The sequence below is a fragment of the Myotis lucifugus genome, unplaced genomic scaffold (assembly GCF_000147115.1).
Source record: "Myotis lucifugus unplaced genomic scaffold, Myoluc2.0 scaffold_801, whole genome shotgun sequence".
In the NCBI taxonomy this organism is placed as follows: Eukaryota; Metazoa; Chordata; class Mammalia; order Chiroptera; family Vespertilionidae; genus Myotis; species Myotis lucifugus.
This window is the reverse complement of record NW_005871849.1, coordinates 130,106-151,038: the sequence shown is the minus strand read 5'-3', so window position 1 is coordinate 151,038 and position 20,933 is coordinate 130,106. Positions and strand designations below refer to the sequence as shown.

The 20,933-nt window shown below is 43.7% G+C and overlaps 1 gene segment (V, D, J or C); it reads left to right on the top strand.

The window, feature by feature from the left end:
* The first annotated feature begins 241 nt into the window (after nucleotides 1-241).
* On the top strand, nucleotides 242-20,087 carry LOC102431974. The segment is given in 3 exon segments: nucleotides 242-344; nucleotides 448-768; nucleotides 19,981-20,087. Coding segments are annotated over 3 exon segments (474 nt in total).
* The last annotated feature ends 846 nt before the right edge of the window (nucleotides 20,088-20,933 follow it).

Genomic DNA, 20,933 nt, shown 5'->3' with positions numbered 1-20,933 from the left:
CTGAATCTTTGTGCAGGTCATGTGCAGCAGTTAAATCCAGTGGGGAGGGCACAGGCCCAGATGTGAAAAGTAATTCTTAATAAACAGCACCCTTGGAAATTTCACACTCTAAGACCATGTCCGTAAGATCAGTGTCTAACTCTAGAGCCACCTATATAGTAGGCAGACATGCAAATAAGGCCCCCTCTGCTCATAAAAATCAGCCCAACCCTCACCTTGCAGGTCTTGGACAGGAGCCCAGCCCTGGGATCCCCAGTGTTCTCATTGCCAGATCAGGACTGAACACAGATCACTCACTATGGAGTTTGGGCTTGGCTGGGTTTTCCTTGTGGCTCTTTTAAGAGGTAATTTATGGAGAGCGAGAAACACTGAGCCTGGAGTGGACATGAGTGAGAGAAACAGTGGGTGGGTGAGAGTTTCCTGACCAGGATGTCTTTGTGTTTGCAGGTGTCCAGTGTGAGGTGCAGCTGGTGGAGTCTGGAGGAGGCTTGGTGCAGCCTGGAGGGTCTCTGAGACTCTCCTGTGCAGCCTCTGGATTCACCTTCAGGAGCTACGGGATGAGCTGGATCCGCCAGGCTCCAGGGAAGGGGCTGGAGTGGGTGGCAGTTATATGGAATGATGGAAGTCAGAAATATTATGCAGACTCTGTGAAGGGCCGATTCACCATCTCCAGAGACAACGACAAGAACACGTTGTATCTTCAAATGAACAGCCTGGGATCCCAGGACATGGCCATATATTACTGTGTGAGAGACACAGTGAGGGGAAGTCAGACACAAACCTCCCTGAAGGAGAGGCTGTGACCACCAGGGGGCGCTCAGGGTCCCTGAAAAAAAAGACCAGCCCAGCAGCAAGTGTAGTTATAGGTTTGGGCTGGTTTCCTGTGTGGTTTCCTCTTCTTGTCACAATTTCCCTCAGGGAATCTCTGGATTCCTGACTCTGCACTTACCTCTAACGTCTCTGAGTTAAAAAGTCTGTTGTAAACAGAGACAACTTTCTCACATCCTATCTAATAAAAGAGTAATATGCAAATTAACCATCACTTCCTCACTCCGTCACTCCCTCACTCCATCACGAAGATGGTGGTGGCCACAGAGCTGCAGGGAGAAGGAGGCTTGAGTTGCCCCGGAGATGGAGGAAGCCAAGCTTCCTGCCTGCCTTGCCAGCCCTGGGCTATGCTCACGGCTACAAAGTTTTAATTATAAAAGATAAATAAATCCCAAATACCTGCTTCTAGCCCATGGGCGTGGCCAGGCCTGAAAACAGCCCTCAGCCCCTCACCCAGGCTGTCCAGGCACCCCAGTAGGGACCCACACCCTGAAGGGGATGTGGACAGCCTGAAAACAGCCATCAGCCCCTCACCCAGGTTGTCCAGGCACCCCAGTGGGACCCCCCACTCTGATCTGGGACACCCTTCAGGGAAAACCAGCCAGCCCTCACCCATGCACCATGCCTCTATCTATCCTATCTAATAATAGAGAAACATGGTAATTAACCGTAACTTCACTACCCTTCCCATTGGCTAATCAGCAAGATATGCAAATTAACTGCCAACCAAGATGGCGGCCAACAGCCACACAGTTGAAGCGAACATGAGGCTTGCTTGCTCCAGTGACGGAGGAAGCCAAGGTTCCCCGCCTGCTGCAGCCCAGCTCTGAGCTCTGGATGCAACAATGTTGCAATTATAGAAGCTAAACAAACCCAGAAACCTGCTTTCAGCTGCCAGCGGGCTCAGAGCTTAGAGCACCAGTGATGGCAACAGAGTTTCAATTATAGAAGCTAAACAAACCCAGATACCTGCTTTCAGCCAGCCACAGCCTCAGAGCTGGAGCTGGCTCTCAGCTCCAGTGACAGCTATAGAAGGTAAATAAATCCCAGAATTAAAAAAAGAGGCTGGGAGCTTCAGTCGCCCACCAGCCTGAAAACAGCCCTCAGCCCCTCACCCAGACTGGCCAGGCACCCCAGTGGGGACACCCACCCTGAAGGGGGTTTGACCAGCTGCAAACAGCCATCAGCCCCTCATCCAGGCTGGCCAGGCACCCAAGCGGGACCCCCACCCTGATCCATATCACCCTTCAGGGCAAACCAGCCGGCACCCACCCGTGCACCAGGCCTCTATCCTATATATTAAAAGGGTAATATGAAAACTGACTCTAACAGCAGAAAGACTGGGAATGACTGGTCACTATGACACACACTGACCACCAGGCGGCAGATGCTCAATGTAGGAGATGCCCCCTGATGGTCAGTGCTCTCCCACAGGGGGAGCTCTGCTCAGCCACAAGCCAGGCTGATGGCTGCCAGTACAGTGGTGGTGGTGGAAGCTTCTCCTGCCTCCTCAGCAGCGCTAAGGATGTCTGACTACAGCTTAGGTCTGCTCCCTGCTGGCAAGTGGGCATCCCCTGAGGGCTGCCGGGCTGCCAGAGGAATGTCTGATTGCCATCTTAGGCCCAATCCCCTGGGATGAAGGCCTATGCCAGCAAGTGGTCACCCCCGAGGGGTCCCAGACTGTGAGAGGGCACAGGCCGGGCTGAGGGACCCCCTACCCCCGAGTGCACAAATTTTTGTGCAACGGGTCTCTAGTCTTATATAATAAAAGGGTAATATGCAAATTGACCCTAACAGCAGAACAACTGGAAATGACTGGTCTCTGTGACACACACTGACCACCAGGGGGCAGATGCTCAATGCAGGAGATGCCCCCTGGTGGTCAGTGCGCTCCCACAGGGGGAGCTCTACTCAGCCACAAGCCAGGCTGATGGCTACGAGCACAGCGGTGGTGGTGGGAGCCTCTCCCACCTCCACAGCATCTCTAAGGATGTCCGACTGTAGCTTAGGCCTGCTGCCCACTGGCAAGTGTTCATCCCTCGAGGGCTCCTGGGCTGCCAGAGGGATGTCTGACTGCCAGCTTAGGCCTGTTCTCATGGGGAGCGGGCCTAAGCCAGCAGGTGGACATCCCCAGAGGGATCCCAGACTACCAGAGGGCACAGGCCAGGCTGAGGGACCACCCCCCAAGTGCACAGATTTTTGTGCACCAGGCTTCTAGTGCACAATAAGCAGTGAGTCTCTTTCAAACACTCTTTTGCCCAAATGACAATTAATGATCAAATCTGCTGACCAACGTCCCCTAAATCTTACCAGAGACTCAGATTACTAAACAGTGCAGCTCACCTGAATGCTGGACAGAGGCCACCACTGGTATGTGAACCCAAAGTTAGAGAAGAAGGACCCCAGTGGTGCTGGGTATTGAATTGTCATCAGGCTTATAGCTCGGAGAGTAGATGACACCAGACAGATGAAGAGGGACCCACAGCAGCTTGGTGAAGATTTCCAGGCTGATGACAAATACACACACCAAGGGACATGGAGTGTTTATTATGCACATAGTTGAAATATATGGGAGGCACAGGAAAGGCCCTTTAGGAAGTCATACCTGCTTTTATGGAGCCAGGAAAAGGACACTGGCCCAGGGATTTTATTATAGTGAACTGGTAGGGGAGGGGAAGAATTCCTCCTTCAGAGCCTTGTGTGGTTTCAACCTCTTATTGACATCTGGAGGTGAGACCCAATGTTCCTTTTCAGATTCCCATGCGAGGCCAAGTGAGAAGAGGCAGGAAGGAGATATCAATTTACTGACATCAAATGGAAAACAAAATAAAATGTGGCTACATATTTTACTTAGCAATTATTAAAATTGAGCAACCTTTAAGATAAACCAACGTCTACTATAACTGAGAAAATTAATTATAAATAGGCAAATGATGATGATAATGGTGGTGGTGGTGGTAAGGGTGGTGATGATGACCATAGAATTATATAGGGCAGCGGTTTTCAACCTGTGGGTCGTGACCCCTTTGGGGGTTGAACGACCCTTTCACACCCTTTCACAGGGGTCACCTAAGACCATCAGAAAACACATATGTAAGTACATTATGATTCATAACAGTAGCAAAATTACAGTTATGAAGTAGCAACGAAAATAATTTTATGGTTGGGGGTCACCACAACATGAGGAACTGTATTAAAGGGTCGCGGCATTAGGAAGGTTGAGAACCACTGGTATAGGGGGTTGGTCCATTGTCTCAGGTGGGATCTCCCCTCTATCCAAGGCCATCAGCTGCTTGCAAGGCCCTGTATTAAATTTTAGGTGAGGCTGCTGTCATTTAAATTTCCAATGACATCAAGAGAGGAGTCACCTCATTTTATTATTTGATAAAAAGCCATTGTGTGTGGATAACCACAATGTCTACAGAATATGAGAATGATTATATAAGTAAACAAATCTTGTTGATGCTGCTGCTGCTGATGATGATGATCATGATGACGATGGTGAAGACAATGAACTGAGAAATGTGTCTTGGTAGAACGAAATGAAGGCTCCAATCACAGACACACCATCACTATGGCTCCTCCAGTGTGGAGTGTCAACTCTTCAACGTAAGTGTTGAGAGATTTCATAAATGGCATGCAAAATTTTCAGATGTCAGTGGTTCATGTTGAGACCATATGAGTAATGATACAAATGTGTCCAAGTGCAGATCCCCTGGACCTGGGAAGGGGTTACCTTCTAGAACAAAGACACTGTGAGAATGTGCATGTGGGAAAAAGGGAATCCCCTTCCCACCAGTTTGCAATAACACATTCCTTATTTCTCTTAATCCTTAACGTTTCTATTTCTAACAAATTCCTGCTCATCATTATTCCAGCATTTTCTATAATACAAGCTGTCTCTATCATGCCCTGCACTGACTTATGAACCTTCACTGGAGGAGGCTTTAAACCTGTATGTCCAGTAACTCTGACCATGAACATCAAGCACATTTCTGTCATGTGACTCAAAACAGTCCAGGTTCCCCCCTCACTCAGTTCCATAGTCACATCCAAATGTATGGGTAGTTTCCCAGCAGCATTCCCCTCTGGTACCAGAACCTGCTCCAGTTCCTGTGGCTGTTGTAGCCAATCCATATGGACAGTGGAGGCTCAGCATTTTCTTGGGAGTTCTTGGTAAAATTACCCAAAGCAAGACCCATTAAAAATAGTGATGAATTGAACTTTAATAAAAGTAAAACATTTGTTCCACCAAATATTCCATCAAGGAAATTAAATGACAAGCTGAGCAAGAGAATATCTTTCTTGTGCATGATGAGAGAATGTATGCATTACGCATTAAAGATGTTGAATGTTGTGGGAAGAGAGAGCCCAGCACCCTCTGAACACAGTGAGCATCCCCAGGGACAGGGACGAGGGAGGCTAGGAATGAGGGTTTCCCGACAGGGTTGAAGCTCCCTTTCTTGAGAGAAAATGAATCCTAGGAATTATCCCATTTCCCTCACTCTTAACCCCAACATTACTGATAACACTAGACTGAGGAAACAGGTCAATCTTCCATCATCATTTCAACATATGAATTATTTGAGGCTGTACACATACATGATCACTATGTTCATTTCTTGTGTTTTCTCCATTTAAAAATCATGACTATTTCTGATATAACTAGTTTGGGGACTCTGCAAACAGAAGAGTTTGCACAGGAAGCTGTAGACACAATGATAAAATTTGCCACATCAAGAATCAGGAATGTCCCACCTGCCTGGGATGGTTGCAGGAGTTTCTCAGATCAATGTAATGTGGTAAATTCACACATAAGATATTAAAAATGTCTGTCCTTTGCTTTTAATTTTTTGCACAAAGATAGACAGTATTTGTATAAGGTGAGATTTAAAAATTTATAAATTGTGGGTACACTAGGGTTCTGAGATTCAGAAATAGTCTGAACAAATGCTCATTCATTTTGCATCTGTTTGAAAGATGTATGAGAAGGTAAAAGTGTAATCTGCTCATCTTGTCCATTTATTTCTTATGCTCAGAAAGGTGAGTCTGTGCTTTGACCTGAATCCAATGTGTCTTATCACCCATGTAGTCCCCTGTCTGACTTAGATGCTGAGTGAGATCAAGGGAAGAGATGCCCCACACAGGCCCCAGAAAGACCAAGAAATCCTGACCTCAGGCCCTACAATTATAAGAAAAGGGCTGCCCCACATGCAAATTTCTGTTCAAGCTCCAGTGTAAGTCCTCTCCTGGGCTGTGCAGGCTCACAGCTCTCTCCCCACACAGGGCTGAGATCTCCGGGAAGGCAGAGCTGTGGTCTAGAAGATGAGGCTGCTGGGTCTTCTCCTGTGCCTGGTGACAGCCCCCCAAGGTGAGGGTCTCAGGGGTCAGACAGGGGTCATGGGATGGCTGTGACTGCAGGTGACTGACAGGACTGATGCTCTTTGTCCCCAGGTGTCCTGTCCCAGGTGCCGCTGCAGGAGTCGGGCCCAGGACTGGTGAAGCCCTCGCAGACCCTCTCCCTCACCTGCACTGTCTCTGGATTCTCTTTAACGAGAATTGGTGTACACTGGACCCGCCAGGTGTACACTGGAAAGGGGCTGGAGTGGGGCGGGGTTATATGGAATACTGGAAATACAGCCTATAACCCTACACTGAGATCCCGCCTCAGCATCACCAGGGATACATCCAAGAGCCAAGTTTACTTAACAATGAACAGCCTGAGAACCAAGGACACAGCCATGCATTACTGTGCGAAACAACAAAGTGAGGGGAAGTCAGTGTGAGCCCAGACACAAACCTCCCTCCCAACTCCCAGTGCTGGGAACAAGGGGGTGCTTCAGACACCAGGGGGTGCTCCTGACTCACCAAACCCAGAGTGTGCAACCCCATGAGCAGGGGGAGAGGGGGGTGGGGAAGGAAGGGCCTTCCTGTTGGGCTCAGGGATTTCTTGTTGGGCACAGGGATTTGCTCTCTAACTCTCAGCTGTTTCCAGGATGGTTCTTGCTCTGTCTCTGTGGCTCTAACTTCCTGCATTCTCACTGCAGACACCAGAGGAGGTCACACTGCTGTTGGCAGAAGACATATGGGCAGTGACTGGGGACTCTCCTCTCCATGTTCCTGTATTTTCTTTCTTGTCAGAGACCATCAGCAGTGCTCTTGTCAGTCTGTGGTTGGAAACTTTCTCACTAAGAGAGAAGCCAGCACAGACTAGGCAGCTGTGTGCTGACCCACATGCCCACCTGTCCCCACAGGGTCCTTCCTTCTGACTGGCCCACAATAAATAAAACATATGCACCTACCAAGGGCTGTGGAAGCTGGATGAAATCCATCTGAATGGTGCAAAGGTCCCTTGAGGGCTGCTCCCTGGCCACCTCACCTGTACAGGAGCCAGGATTTGCTGTTTCTGGTACCACAGGAGCAGGAAATGTCCTCAGTTCTCTCCCTAAAGGTGTCACACCAGCACTAATGTGAGATGATACACTATCCTGTGTAGTGTAGTGAAATAGGAAAGTTTAACAAAGTTTCATTTGAAATAATCTCATTTCAACAAACAGCTGAATTGGAAAATTTCTAGGTGAAGGAGACATCTATACAGCTTTCCATTATTATTTTTTTTAACTTAACATCATGGGCTAAAGTTTGACATTTCATAATGAGGTGTTGAATCCTCTGTAGATTACTCCTTTGAGGGCTCAGATGGGATAATAATCCAGGTGGAGGGTGCTTGTTGATTATCTTGATCTATCTCAGCATTTTCCTAGCCTCCATGTGTAGGTGTTCTAGTGACTCCAACATTCACCTTTCATCTCCAGGATGGAGGAGAGCTCCCACACTTCCTCATCGGACTTCTTTGATGGGTTTCCAGGACCTATGAGGGCGCACTATGTCTGCAAAGTTTCTGCAAGTCATGCATTGCTCCCCTGACCTCGGTGTGTCTCCCTTGGTCTCCTCCTGACAGCTCTGGTGACTACAGAACAGTTCACTACTAAGGAATGGGACTTGGTGAAACTAAGAGCTGATTCTAAGAAAAGATAAAAAAGATTGACGAACCATTAGCCAGACCCATCAGGAAACAAAGAGAGAGGACCCAAATAAATAAAATCAGAAATGAAAGCTGAGAAGTAAAAAAAATGACACCCCATAAATAAAAAAGGATTGCAATAAAATACTCTGAACAACTATATGCCAAAAAGCTGGACAATGTGGATGAAATGCACAAATTCCTAAAACAAAAACAAAAAACCCCCACAATATCCAACTCTAATAGAAAGATCAGAAAACCTGAATAAACCAATAACAACTGAGGAAATAGAAGCAAGAATCAACAAACTCCCAACAAACAGAAGCTTTGGTCTGAATGGCTTCACAGGGGAGTTTTTAAGAATCAAAGAAGAACTAAACCCTGTACTCCCCAGCTATTCCAAAATGATCCAAGAAGAAGGAAAACTTCCAAACTCTTTTTATGAGGCCAGCATTACCCTAATTCCAAAAACAGATCACACTACTAAGAAAGATAATTACAGGATAATATCCATGATGAACAAAGATGCTAAAATCCTCAACAAAATATTAGCAAGTCAGATCTAGCAATATATTAAAAAGATCATACACCATCATCAAATGGGATTCATCCAAGGGATGCAAGGCTGGTGCAATATTCACAAATCAATAAACATGATACATCACATAAACAAATAGAAAGACAAAAATAACATGACCATATCTATAGATTTAGAAAAAGCATTCAACAAAACCCAACACCACTTTTGATAAATACTCTCAACAACGTGGGAAAAGAGGGAGCATATCTCAACATAATAAAGGACATGTATGACAAACCAACAGCCAACATCATACTCAATGAGCAAAAATGAAAACCATTTCCCCAAAGAAAAGGAACAAAACAGAAATGTCCACTTTCACCACTCTTATTCAACATAGTACTGGAAGTCCTAGCCACAGTGATCAGGAAAGAAGAAGAAACAAAAGGCATCCAAATTGGTAAGGAGGAAGTAAAGCTCTTGTTATTCATAGGTGACATGATATTGTACATAGAAAACTCTAAAGCCTCTACCAAAAACAAAAAATCAGAAAAACAAAAAACAAACCAACTAGATTTAATAAATAAATTCTGCAATGTAGCAGGGTACAAATTAACACCCAGAAATTGAAGGATTTTTTAAACACCAATAATGAATTCTCAGAAAGAGGAACCAAACCAACAATCCTATTTACCATTGCATCAAAAAATTATGATGCTTAATAATAAACTTAACCAAGCAGGTAAAAGACTGGTACTCAAAAAAATTCAGGGTGTTTAATAAAGAGATAGAAGAAGATATAAATAAGTGAAAAAATATACCATGTTCATGTATTGGTAGAAGTGACATCATTAAAATGTCCAGCCATTACCGGTTTGCTCAGTGGTTAGAGCAACAGCCTGCGGACTGAAAAGTCCCAGGTTCTATTCCAGTCAAGGGCATGTACCTTGGTTGCGGGCACATCCCCAGTAGGGGTTGTGCAGGAGGCAGCTGATGGATGTTTCTCTCTCATCCACGTTTCTAACTCTCTATCCCTTTCCCTTCCTCTCTGTAAAAAATCAATAAAATATATTTAAAAATAAAAAAATAAAATAAAATGTCCAGATTACCGAAAGCAATCTATAGATTCAATGAAATACCTATTAAAAAAACAACAACAGCATATTTCACAGATCTAGAAAAAATATTCCAAATATTTCTATGAACCAAAACAGATCCCAATTAGCCACAGCAATCTTGACAAAGAAGAACAAAGGTGGGAGGGATCACAATACCAGATATTGAATTATACTCAAAAGCCATAGTAATTAATATAGTCTGATTCTCACACAGGAATAGGCATATTGGTCAATGGAACAGAACAGAGAACCCAGAAATATACCCAAGCCATTATGCTTAATTAATATTTGACAAAGGAGGCAAGAGTATACAATGGAATCAAAACAGTCTCTTCAATAAATGTTGTTGGAAAAATTGGACAGATAAATGTGCAAAAAAAATGAAACTAGACCACCAAATTACACCATAAGCAGGAGTAAATTCAAAATGGATAAAAGACTTAAATGAAAGAAGGGAAACCATAAAAACCCTAGAAGAAACCATAGGTAGCAAAATCTCAGACATCTCTGAAAAAAATGAGTTTACAGCTACATCTCCTAGGGTAAAGAAAACTAAAAAGAAAATCAACAAATGGAACTACATCAAATAAAAAGCTTCTGCACAGCAAAACAAACCATCAACAAAATAAAAAGGGATTCCACAATATGGGAGAACAAATTTGGCAAAGATACATGTGATAAAGGGTTAATATCCAAAATAATAAAGAAACACATAAAATTTAACCAAAGGAAGATAAACAATCCTATTCACAAATGGGCAAAGGGCCTAAATAGTCACTTTTCAAAAGAGGACATACAGAAGGCCAAGAGACATATAAAAACATGCTCAAAGTCACTAATCATCAGAGAGATGCAAATCAAAACGACAATGAGGTACCATGTTACACCTATCAGAATGGCAATCACCAACAAATCAACAAAGGACAAGTGCTGGCGAGGATGTGGAAAAAAAGGAAACCTTGTGCACTGCTGGTGGGAATACAGACTGTGGGAAACAGTATGGAATTTGCTCAAAAAAATAAAAATGGAACTCCCATTTGACCCAGTAACCCCACTTCTAAGAACATATCTCAAGAAATCAGAAACACCAATCAGAAAGGATATATGCACTCCTATGTTTGTAGCAGCACAATTTACAATAACTAAGATTTGAAACAGCCTAAGTGCTCATCAGCAGATGAGTGGATTAAAAAACTGGTACATCTACACAATGGAATAACTACGCTACTGTAAAAAAAAAAGAAGGGACTCTTACATTTGCAACAGCATGGATGGACCTGGAGACCATTATGCTAAGCAAAATAAGCCAGTTGGATAAAGATAAATATCACATGATCTTACTTGTCTTTTGGAATATAATGAACAACATAAACTGAAGAACAAAAATATATCCAGAGACATAGAAACATCCAGCAGACTGTCTAACCTCAGAGGGAAGGCGGGGGTGGAGTCTGGGTAAGAGATAAACCAAAGGACTTGTATGCATGCATATAAGCATAACCTATGGACACAGACAGTAGGGGGGTGAGAGCATGTGCTGAGGGATGAGAACAGCTAAGGAGAGGTCAATGGGAGGGGAGACACATATGTAATACTTTAAACAATACAGACTTTAAATTTAAAAAATAATAGATTAAATAAAGTTTTAAAAACTAGGCAAAAGTCCTAAATACACACTGCTCCAAAGGGAACGTACAGATGGCCAAGAGAAATATGAAATCATGCTCAAAGTCACTGATCATCACATTGATGCAAATTAAAATGACAATATGTTATCACCTCACACCTACCATCAACAAATCAACAAATGACGATTGCTGGTTAGGATGTGGAAAGAAGGAAACCCTAGTACACTACTGGTGGGAATGCAGACTGATGCAGCCACTGTGGAAAACAGTATTGAGTTTCTTCAAAAAATTAGAGATGGAACTCCCATTTGACCTAGTAATCCCACTCCTAGGAATATATCCCAAAAATCAGAAACACCAATCAAAAAGGATATATGCCGCACAATTTACAATAGCTAAGATCTGGAAACACTGCAAGTTCCCATCAGTAAATGGGTGCATAAAAAAGCTGTGGTACATTTATACCATGGAATATTATTCTACAGTAAAAAAAAGGATCTCCTACCCTTTGGGGCAGCATGAAGGGACCAGAAGAGTATTATGTTAAAGCAAAATAAGCCAGCCAGAGAGAGACAAATATCAAAATATCTCACTCATATGTGGAATCTAATGCACAAAATAAACTGATGAACAAAATGGATCCAGAGACATAGAAACATGGAACAGATTGTGGAATCTGAGAGGGAAGACTGGAAAAGATGGGTGGGTGGGAAGAGATCAACGAGAAACTCATATGCATATATGTATAATCCATGGACACAGACAATAGGATGGTGAAGGCTTGGGGTAGGAGGTGAGGGAGAGCTAGAAGTGGCCAATACAGAATAAAAGGGGGCATATGTAATAATTTCAACAATGAAGACACAATTTTTAAAAGAAAGAATTAGGACCTGTACTCTCAGACTCCCACTGAGCATGGTCCCTGTGTCCTCAGTCTTCTCTCAGGTGGGTTCAAGACTTCAGCTATGAAATACTCTGCTGTGTGTGTGTGTGTGTGTGTGTGTACTGGGGGCCTGCCACAACCAAGGGGCACTCAGGGCCCCTGAACACAAGGACCATCTAGGCAGCAGGTGTAGTTGGAGGTTTGGGCTGGTTTCCTGTGTGGTTTCCTCTCCATGTCACAGTTTCCCTCAGGAAACCGCCCTGAATTCCTGACTGCAGTAACCTCTGACATCTCTGAGTTAGAAAGTCTGTTGTAAACAAAGACAACTTTCTCACGTGGACAACTGGCAGAGAGTCTCTTTCAGACACTCTTGTGCCAAGTACCAAATAATGATGAAATCTCCCCAAGTCAGCTAAACCCACCAAGAGGCTCTGCAGACTCAACAGTGCAGCTCGGCTCCACACAGCTAAGGGGCTAAGTCAACCAGCAGCAGGACATGTATGTGCTGCCCATGGACACCAGAGTCTTGTGACCCCAAAGTGAAAGAAGGACCGCAGGTGGTGGAGGTCATTGACTTGTCATCATGCTCATAGCACTTAGAGTAGGTGACACCAGGCAGAGGCAGAGGTTCCCACAGCAGCTTGGTACAGATGACCAGGCTGATGACAAACACAGACCCCAGGGACAGGGAATGTTTATTGTGCACATACTTGAAATCTCTGGGAAGCACAGGAAAGGCTCTTCATAAGACAGGCCTGGTTTCATGGAGCCAGGGAAGGCAATTGGCTCAGGGCTTTTATTTTGTGAGGTGAAGGGGAGCGGATTCTGCTTCCAGGGGCTTGAGTGGTTTGCATCTCCCAATGATATCTAAAGACAAAACCATGGTTTCTCATCAGCTTCCTCCAGCGTGGCAGATGTAGAAGAGGCAAGAATAAGCCATCAGTTGTCAGCAGTGAAACAAAAATAAAATAGAGTATGGCTACCTTTTTACTTAACAACTATACAAAATGTGCAAAACTTGAGATAAAGTGTCATTAAGTGTGTTTGAAAACCAAGTCTACAGGAAATGGGAAGAATTCCATAATTCTAAATAAGCAAATGAGGATGATTGAGGATGCTGCTGCTGATGATGGTGGTGATGATGGTGATGAAGCTGGTGATGGTGACGATAGAATTGGACAGACATCATGGTCCAATGTCATCCAAGGTCACCAGTTATTAGAAGGCCTTGTGTCAACTTAGAGTTGGGTCTTTGGGGTTTCAATTTCCCAATGACATCCAAAAAGAAGACACCTGCTTTCTTTTCCTATAAGAAGTCATTGTGTGTGGAAAACCACAATGTCTATAGAAAATGAGAAGAAAAATTATAAGTAAGCAATTGGTGATGATGGTAATGATGATGATGATGAAGATGATGCTCAATGGGGGGCAGGAGGGACTTATGTAAACTTCAAACAATACAGATTTTGTGAAAAAAAATCACACACACATAATAAAAAATGATGACTACCGATTGAGATAGAAATTTGGTCTAATGAAATGATGACTCCTCACACAGATGCACCAACACCATGGCTCCTCCAGTGAGGGGTGTCCACCCTTCCCTATAAGTGTTGACGGATTTCATAAATGGCACTCCAATGAATTATGCAGCTTGGTGATTCAGGCTGAGAACAGATCAGAAATGACCCCAAAGGTGTCCAAATGCAGATCCTCTGGACCTGGAAATGTGTTACCGCCTAGAACAGAGACACTGTGAGAATATTCATGTAGAAAACAGGGATCCCCTTCCCACCAGTGTGCAATGACATGTTCCTTATTTCTCTTGATCCCTGTCTGCATGATCTTTAATGATTTTATTTCTATCAAACTCCTGCTCATCATTGTTCAGGTATATCCTATGATGATATAAGTTGTTTCTATCATGCCCTGTACTTCCTTCGGGGCTTTCACAGGAGGAGGCTTTCAACTCTATGTCTAGCAACTCTCTGTACATGAAAATTAGGCATATTTCTGTCATGTGACTTAACATAACTCCAGCTTCCACCCCTAACCCAGTTCCACAGTCACATCCAGATTTATGGGTAGTTTCCCAGCAGCGCTCTCCTCTGGTACCAGAACCTACTCCAGTCCCTGTGGCTGCTGTGGCCAATCCACATAGACAGTGGAGGCTCAGCATTTTGGGGGGAGTTCTCTGTTACGTTACCCAAAACAGAAGAAATCAATGAAAATTCAGATGAATTGAACTTTAATAAAATTAAAAACATTTGTTCAAAAATTAAAGTGTTTCCCTTAAGAACAGGAACAAGACAAGGATGTACACTTTCACCACACTTATTCAACATAGTACTGGAAGTCCTAGCCACAGTGATCAGACAAGAAGAAGATAGGAAAGGAATCCAAATTGGAAAGGAGGAAGTAAAACTGTCATTATTCGCAGATGACATAATATTGTCCATAGAATACCCTAAAGACTCCACCAGGAAACTACTAGACTTAATAAATGAGTTCATCAAGGTAGCAGAATACAAAATCAACATTCAGAAATCAATGGCATTTTTATACACCAATAATGAACTCTCAGAAAGAGAAACTAAAAAAATCAATCCCATTTACCATTGTAACAAAAAAATAAGATACCTGGAAATAAATTTAACCCGGGAGGTAAAAGACCTGTACTTGGAAAACTATAGAATATTGAAAAAAGAAATAGAGGAAGATACAAACAAATGGAAGCGTATTCCATGTTCATGGATTGGAAGAATTAACATTATTAAATGTCTGCTACCCAAAGTGATCTACAGATAAAACTGAATCCTTATTAAAATACCAATGGCATACTTCATAGAATAAATACTCCAAATATTTATATGGAACAATTAAAGATCCCAAATAGCTGCAGTGCTCTTGAGAAAAAAGGACGAAGGAGGAAGGATCACAATACCATATATCAAACTATACCACAAAGCCATTATAACCAAAGCAGCCTGGTACTGGCAAAAGAACAGTCATATAGCCAATGGACTGGAACAGAAGCCCCAAAAATTGACAAACAATGTTATGGTCAATTAATATTTGACAAAGGAGGCAAGAACATACAATGGAGTAAAGACAATCTTTTCAACAAATGGTGCTGGGAAAACTGGGCAGACACATGCAAAAGAGGACACCAACTTAAATCATACAGAAGAATAATCTCAAGATGGATAAAATATTTAAATGTAAGCATGAAACAAAAAAATCTTAGAGGACAACTAAGCTTGGGGTTGGAGGAGGCAATAAAGGAGATATCTGTAATACCATCAACAATAAAAAATACATATTTTTAAAATTAAAACATTTGTCCCACTGAATATTCCATCAAGGGAATTAAATGACAAGCTTAGCAAGATAATATATTTCTAAATCATGTGCCTAAAGGGAGAACATGTGCATTACACATTAAGGCTGTTTTATGTTATGCGGAGAGCCCTGCACCTTCTGGTCACAGTGAGCATCCCCAGGGACAGGGCAGAGGGAGGCTGGGAATAAGGGATTCCTGCCAGGGTTGAAGTTTTGGTTCCTGTGAGAAAATGTATGCTAGGACTTCTCCAATTTCCCAAACTCTGAACCCCAACATCAATGATAACACTAGACTGAGAAAACAGGTCAATTTCCTTCCATCATCATTTCAACATATGAATGATTCTGAATTGTACACCTGCATCACTGCTTTTATTTCTTGTCTTTTCTCCACTCAAAGCCATGACTATTTCTGATGGCACTAGATTGGGGACTCTCCCATAAGCCAAAGAAACACACAAGACATTGAGGTGAAGGAACATGTTACTGAACAATGAATGGGTTAACAGAGAGATCAAGGAAGAAATCAAAATGACCTTAAGACAAATGAAAATGAGAGCACAGCAACCCCATTCTATGGGACACAGGAAAAGCAGTTATAAGAGGGGAATCTGAACCATCACAAGCCTACCTCAGGAAACAGGAAAAAAGATAAGCAATCTAACTCTACACTTAAAGGAACTGGGATAAAAATACAAAACCTGGAGTGAGTACTAGAAAGGAAATAATAAAGACCGTGGCAGAAATAAACAAAATACAGTCTAAAGAAATCTATGAAACTAAGAGCTGGTTATTTGAAAAGATAGACTAGATCGATGAACTTTTAAATAGACTTATCAAGAAATAAAGAGAGATGACACAAATAAATAAAATAAAAGAGAAGTAGCAACTAACAGCAGAGAAAAACAAAGGATTGTAATAAACTACAATGAACAACTATATACCAATATAATGGACAACCTGGGAAAAATGGATAAATTCCTATAAACATATATGCTTTCAAAACTGAATGAGGAAGAGTCAGAAGATCTAAATAGACCAAATCAACTGAATGAAATTGAAGCAGGAATGAAAAACCTCCCAGCAAACAAAAGTCCTGGACCAGATTACTTCACAGGTGAATCTCACCAGACATTCAAAAGAGACTGAACCCTTATTCCTCTCAAAATATTCCCAAAAATTCAATAGAAGGGAAAACTCCCAAGCTGCCTTCCACTGTCCACATCCTACCTAGATTTGTCCAAGACCCAGAGCTCCCTGGCCAGAGCCCTGCTGACTCTCCCCAGCTCCTCCCAAAGTGTCAAGGGCAGAGGAGACCCTGTAAAAAACCCCCTGCCCCTCTTCATCCACCATCACCCCACTCACAGGTCCATTCATTTGTGGACACCCCAGGACAGATCACAGACAGGAAACCTGAAGCTGAGCCCAAACATGGGGACAGGGGTCCCAAGGGTCACATGCAGACATCGAGGTTTCCAATAACATTATCCTGACCTAAACTTAATTATTCCTAAATCATTGCCCACATCTTCCCATAAACATACCTGATCATGATGGAGATTCTTCTATATCCCAATGTATGAAACTGGATCTACAACAGAGTCTAGAGAATAAACAACAAAAAGGAGGCACTGCAGCTGCTACACATCCAGCACCAAACTCCCCTGAAGGAATAGGACCCGGGAGCTCTGTCTGTGTTTCTATAGCTGATACTTCTGGCTCCCAGGGACCCACACAGATGCTAGTCTCTCCCTGAGCACTTGGTCCATGGCTCCAGGCTGACACTATGTCCTGAGTTTACCCTCTGATCACTTTGTAGGGGAAATGCTGTCAGATGGAACTTCCCATCTCCTGAACATAAATCTCCTGAACATTTGGTTATCAGATTTGAAGGCTAATTTCTCTTGGTTGTCATTACTGGTGATTGTCATAGGAATCCAAGATTTTCAGTCCTTCTGTTTTTTGTACAGGTGACCTGGAGCAGTTGGATTCAGAGGGAAATGCACAGGCCCAGATGTGGGGAAGTATCCTATATAATAAAAGCCCAGTGACCAAACAACAGAATGACCTGAAGGACCTCATCCCCTCCCCTGATTGGCCTCCAACCCCCTAAATCACTACTTGGCTCCCTGGAGAGTGTACATTTAGTGAAAGCACAAGATAATAATTATCAGTCCCTTCTGTCCGCGACCAGAGTCTCCAGAGGGCTCTGCTAATCCTGCAGCCAAGGTGTGGATTTCTCCCTCCATGGCCCACAGCCTCAGGAGACCTTCCAAGTTAGCCAAAAAGGTGACCTAAGCATTAACAGGATAGCGACCCTTTGCTGAGCAATGTAGAGAGTTTGGGTGGGGATTTTGTGAAATTGCTGCACCTTGCAGATTAGGTGAGATTTTAACCTCTCTTTAAAAGTGGTGGCGAAGAGGACCAGCAGGTTTCTAGGAGTAACAGTGAAGGGTATGCATAAAAACAGAAAAAACTTTTAAACAAACAGACATGAAGATCATATTGGGAAACTGAGGGCAGAGGCCTGATAAGAATACAAAAATCATTAAAGGGCTATCATCCATCTTGATATACGTTTGCAAACAATCCATAAACAACTTCATCTCATGGCACATGTAATGCAAGACAGTTCTGTTGTGGGTTTTCTTTTGGCCATCCTTAAAGTATAATTAGATCCAGCTTGGGGAAAGCTGTAGCTTCCAGGAATAGACCCCATGGCCGGCCCCGTCTGATGGGACCCCATCAGGGTGAGCCCGCTGGACCCCACCCATTTATGAATTCATGTACCTGGCCTCTAGTTTAACCATAAACACGCCCTTGGACATGTCACACTCTGGGAAAGTGTCATTTGTATCAGCATCTAACCCCAGAGCTCCCTATATAGTAGGCGGACATGCAAATGGGGCCCCATTTGGTCCTAAAAATGAGCCCAGCCCTGACCCTGCAGCTCTGAGACAGGAGCCCAGCCCCAGGATTCCCAGGTGTTCCCATTCCCTGATCAGGACTGAACACAGACCACTCACCATGGGGTTTAGGCTCATCTGGGTTTTTCTTGTGACTCTTTTATGAGGTAATTTTTGAAGAACTAGAGATACTGAATATTGGAGTGGATATCAGTGAAAGAAACAGTGGACATGTGAGAGTTTCCTGATGAGGACATCTCTGTGTTTGCAGGTGTCCAGTGTGAGGTGCAGCCGGTGGAGTCCGGGGAGGTTTGGTGCAGCCTGGGGGATCTCTGAGACTCTCCTGTGCAGCCTCTGGATTCACCTTCAGTAACAATGGGATACACTGGGTCCACCAACCTCCAGGAAAGAGCCTAGAGTGGGTCTCATTCATTTGTGGTTTTAGTGGTAGTACCATATACTAAGCCAACTCAGAAGGGCCAATTCACCATCTCCAGAGACAATGCCAAGAACATGCTGTACCTGCAAATGAACAGCCTGAGAGCCGAGGACATGGCCATGTATTACTGTGCAAGACACACAGTGAGGGGAAATCACTATGAACCCAACACAAACCTCCCTTAGGGAGGGACAGGGATGGGCTACAGGGGGCATCCTGGACACCAGTGGGTGCTCAGGACCAGCACAGACCCCAGAACAGAAGCAGGTGGAGAGTTGAGCAAAGACACAGTTTCCTGCTCTGTCTTAAATTAGTTTTTCTCCAAGGCTGAGCAACAGAGCTGACAGAAACTATTTTCCTATGTTGTCAGGGCCAGCCTGTCAGGTTGAACCGGGCTGAGGTAGGGAGGTGGGAATTGAGAAAAGAAAGAAAGACAGGAGAGCGGGATTGGGAGGACTGCAGCTCAATCGAGGAACTGCACTAAGTTTATTAACCACGCAATGCCTTTTATACATAAAACACTGAATAGGAGGTCTGTCAAGAGGAATGTATTCTTTGTTCCTCTTAATCTCTAAGGGAGAGATAGAGTGGAAGGACAAATTCTCGGTACAGCAAATCTCAGTAAATAGTTACAGACTTCTTGATAAGCCATGAAAGGCTGTTCTCATTCTACAAAGGTTGCTCTCATTCTACTGATAACCGCCATCCAAAAAAGTCTGGGAAAACTGTGTGGGTAAGGGTCCCAGCCTTGCTCGCCCCTTCAGGTGCAAAGACCATGTCAGCTTACACCCGGTCTCCAAAAGATCCCCCTTCCTTGTTTTTTAGGCGAAGTTCAAGTAGTCCTACTTGCAGGGATCGGATGCTGGATCCGATGGTTCGGAAGCAGACTGGAAGTAAACAGAGAATAATGAGAGCAAGGATAACAACAATTAATAGAGCAAGGATAACAACAATTAATAGAGACCAAATAAAAGACTGTAATCCATGAAAGGACATAAGGCTTTGAATTTCATTAAAAATATTCTGTGCTACTTCGCTAGGAGGCAACAGGGCAGAACCTGCATCATTAATAGCTTGAATCTCTCCATGTAATCTACTGATATCTAAAGTAAAGTTAGTCTGATTCCAAACTCCTAACAGGTGGTTGCAAACTCGATCCTAATGCCACATAGTACCATTATATATCTTAAGGGTGACACAAATCCAATCAAACTCAGCAAGGCTAGAAACAAAGTCTCAGCAGTTCGTTGTGCTCCTTGGCGGATGACCATGGCCTCGGCCTCCGTTGTCAGCTTCTTCAACTGTCCCCAAGTTGGTGGAGATGTCCTCCGAGTCGTCCGTGATCTCTGTGGCGGCGGTGGTGGCACAAGCACTAGTGGACCGATTCGTAGCCTCTTGAATGGTGGAGTGAGTTCTTATTCCACTTCATCCTCCATCTTGACCTTAAAAGGGCCGGACATAGCGGCTGGGGATCCAACAGGGCTCAGAGTCCCCTTCAGGAAATACACAAACAGACTCCCGAGCCCATATCAGAACAGGGCCGTGGCCATGCCATTGTCCTGTAAGTAAGTCTTTCCACTATACCTAAGGGTGGGATCTGAACAGTGAGGACCACTATTGCTCCGCAGCGGTTTTGCCCCGAGCATCACCATTTAAAAAATTAAGGGAATAAAGAGCTCTGTTAAGTAAGTTAGCAGGGGTATCTACATACTCCCCCTTCGTTATTTTTTCAATTTGCCTTTTTAAAGTCTGATGAGCTTGCTCAACTATTCCCTGCCCTTGAGGATTGTATGTGATGCCTGTTTTATGCTGGATTCGAAAAGTAGCACAAAACTTCTGGAATGCCGTACTTGTGTAGGCTGGACCATTGTCAGTTTTAATGGTATGGGGGATGCCTAGGAAAGAAAAAGCTTGTAAACAGTGAGCAATAACATGTTTAGCGGCTTCTCCTGTACGAGGGGATGCAAAAATAAAACCAGAAAAAGTGCCAATAGAAACATGGACATAAGCTTGTTTTCTGAAAGATGGAATATGGGTTACGTCCATCTGCCATAGTTGGCCTGGTTTGTAGCCTCGCGGAATGACTCCTTCTGTGGGAGGAATGAATGTGGTTAGAGGGCATTGAGGACAGAGTTTAACAATTTGCCGAGCTCCACGCGTTGTGCTGAAGTGTGGTTAGTCTGTAAAACAAAGGGTTGATTATTGATAACTAGGGCAGCTGTGCCATTACTAGAACCATCAGTAA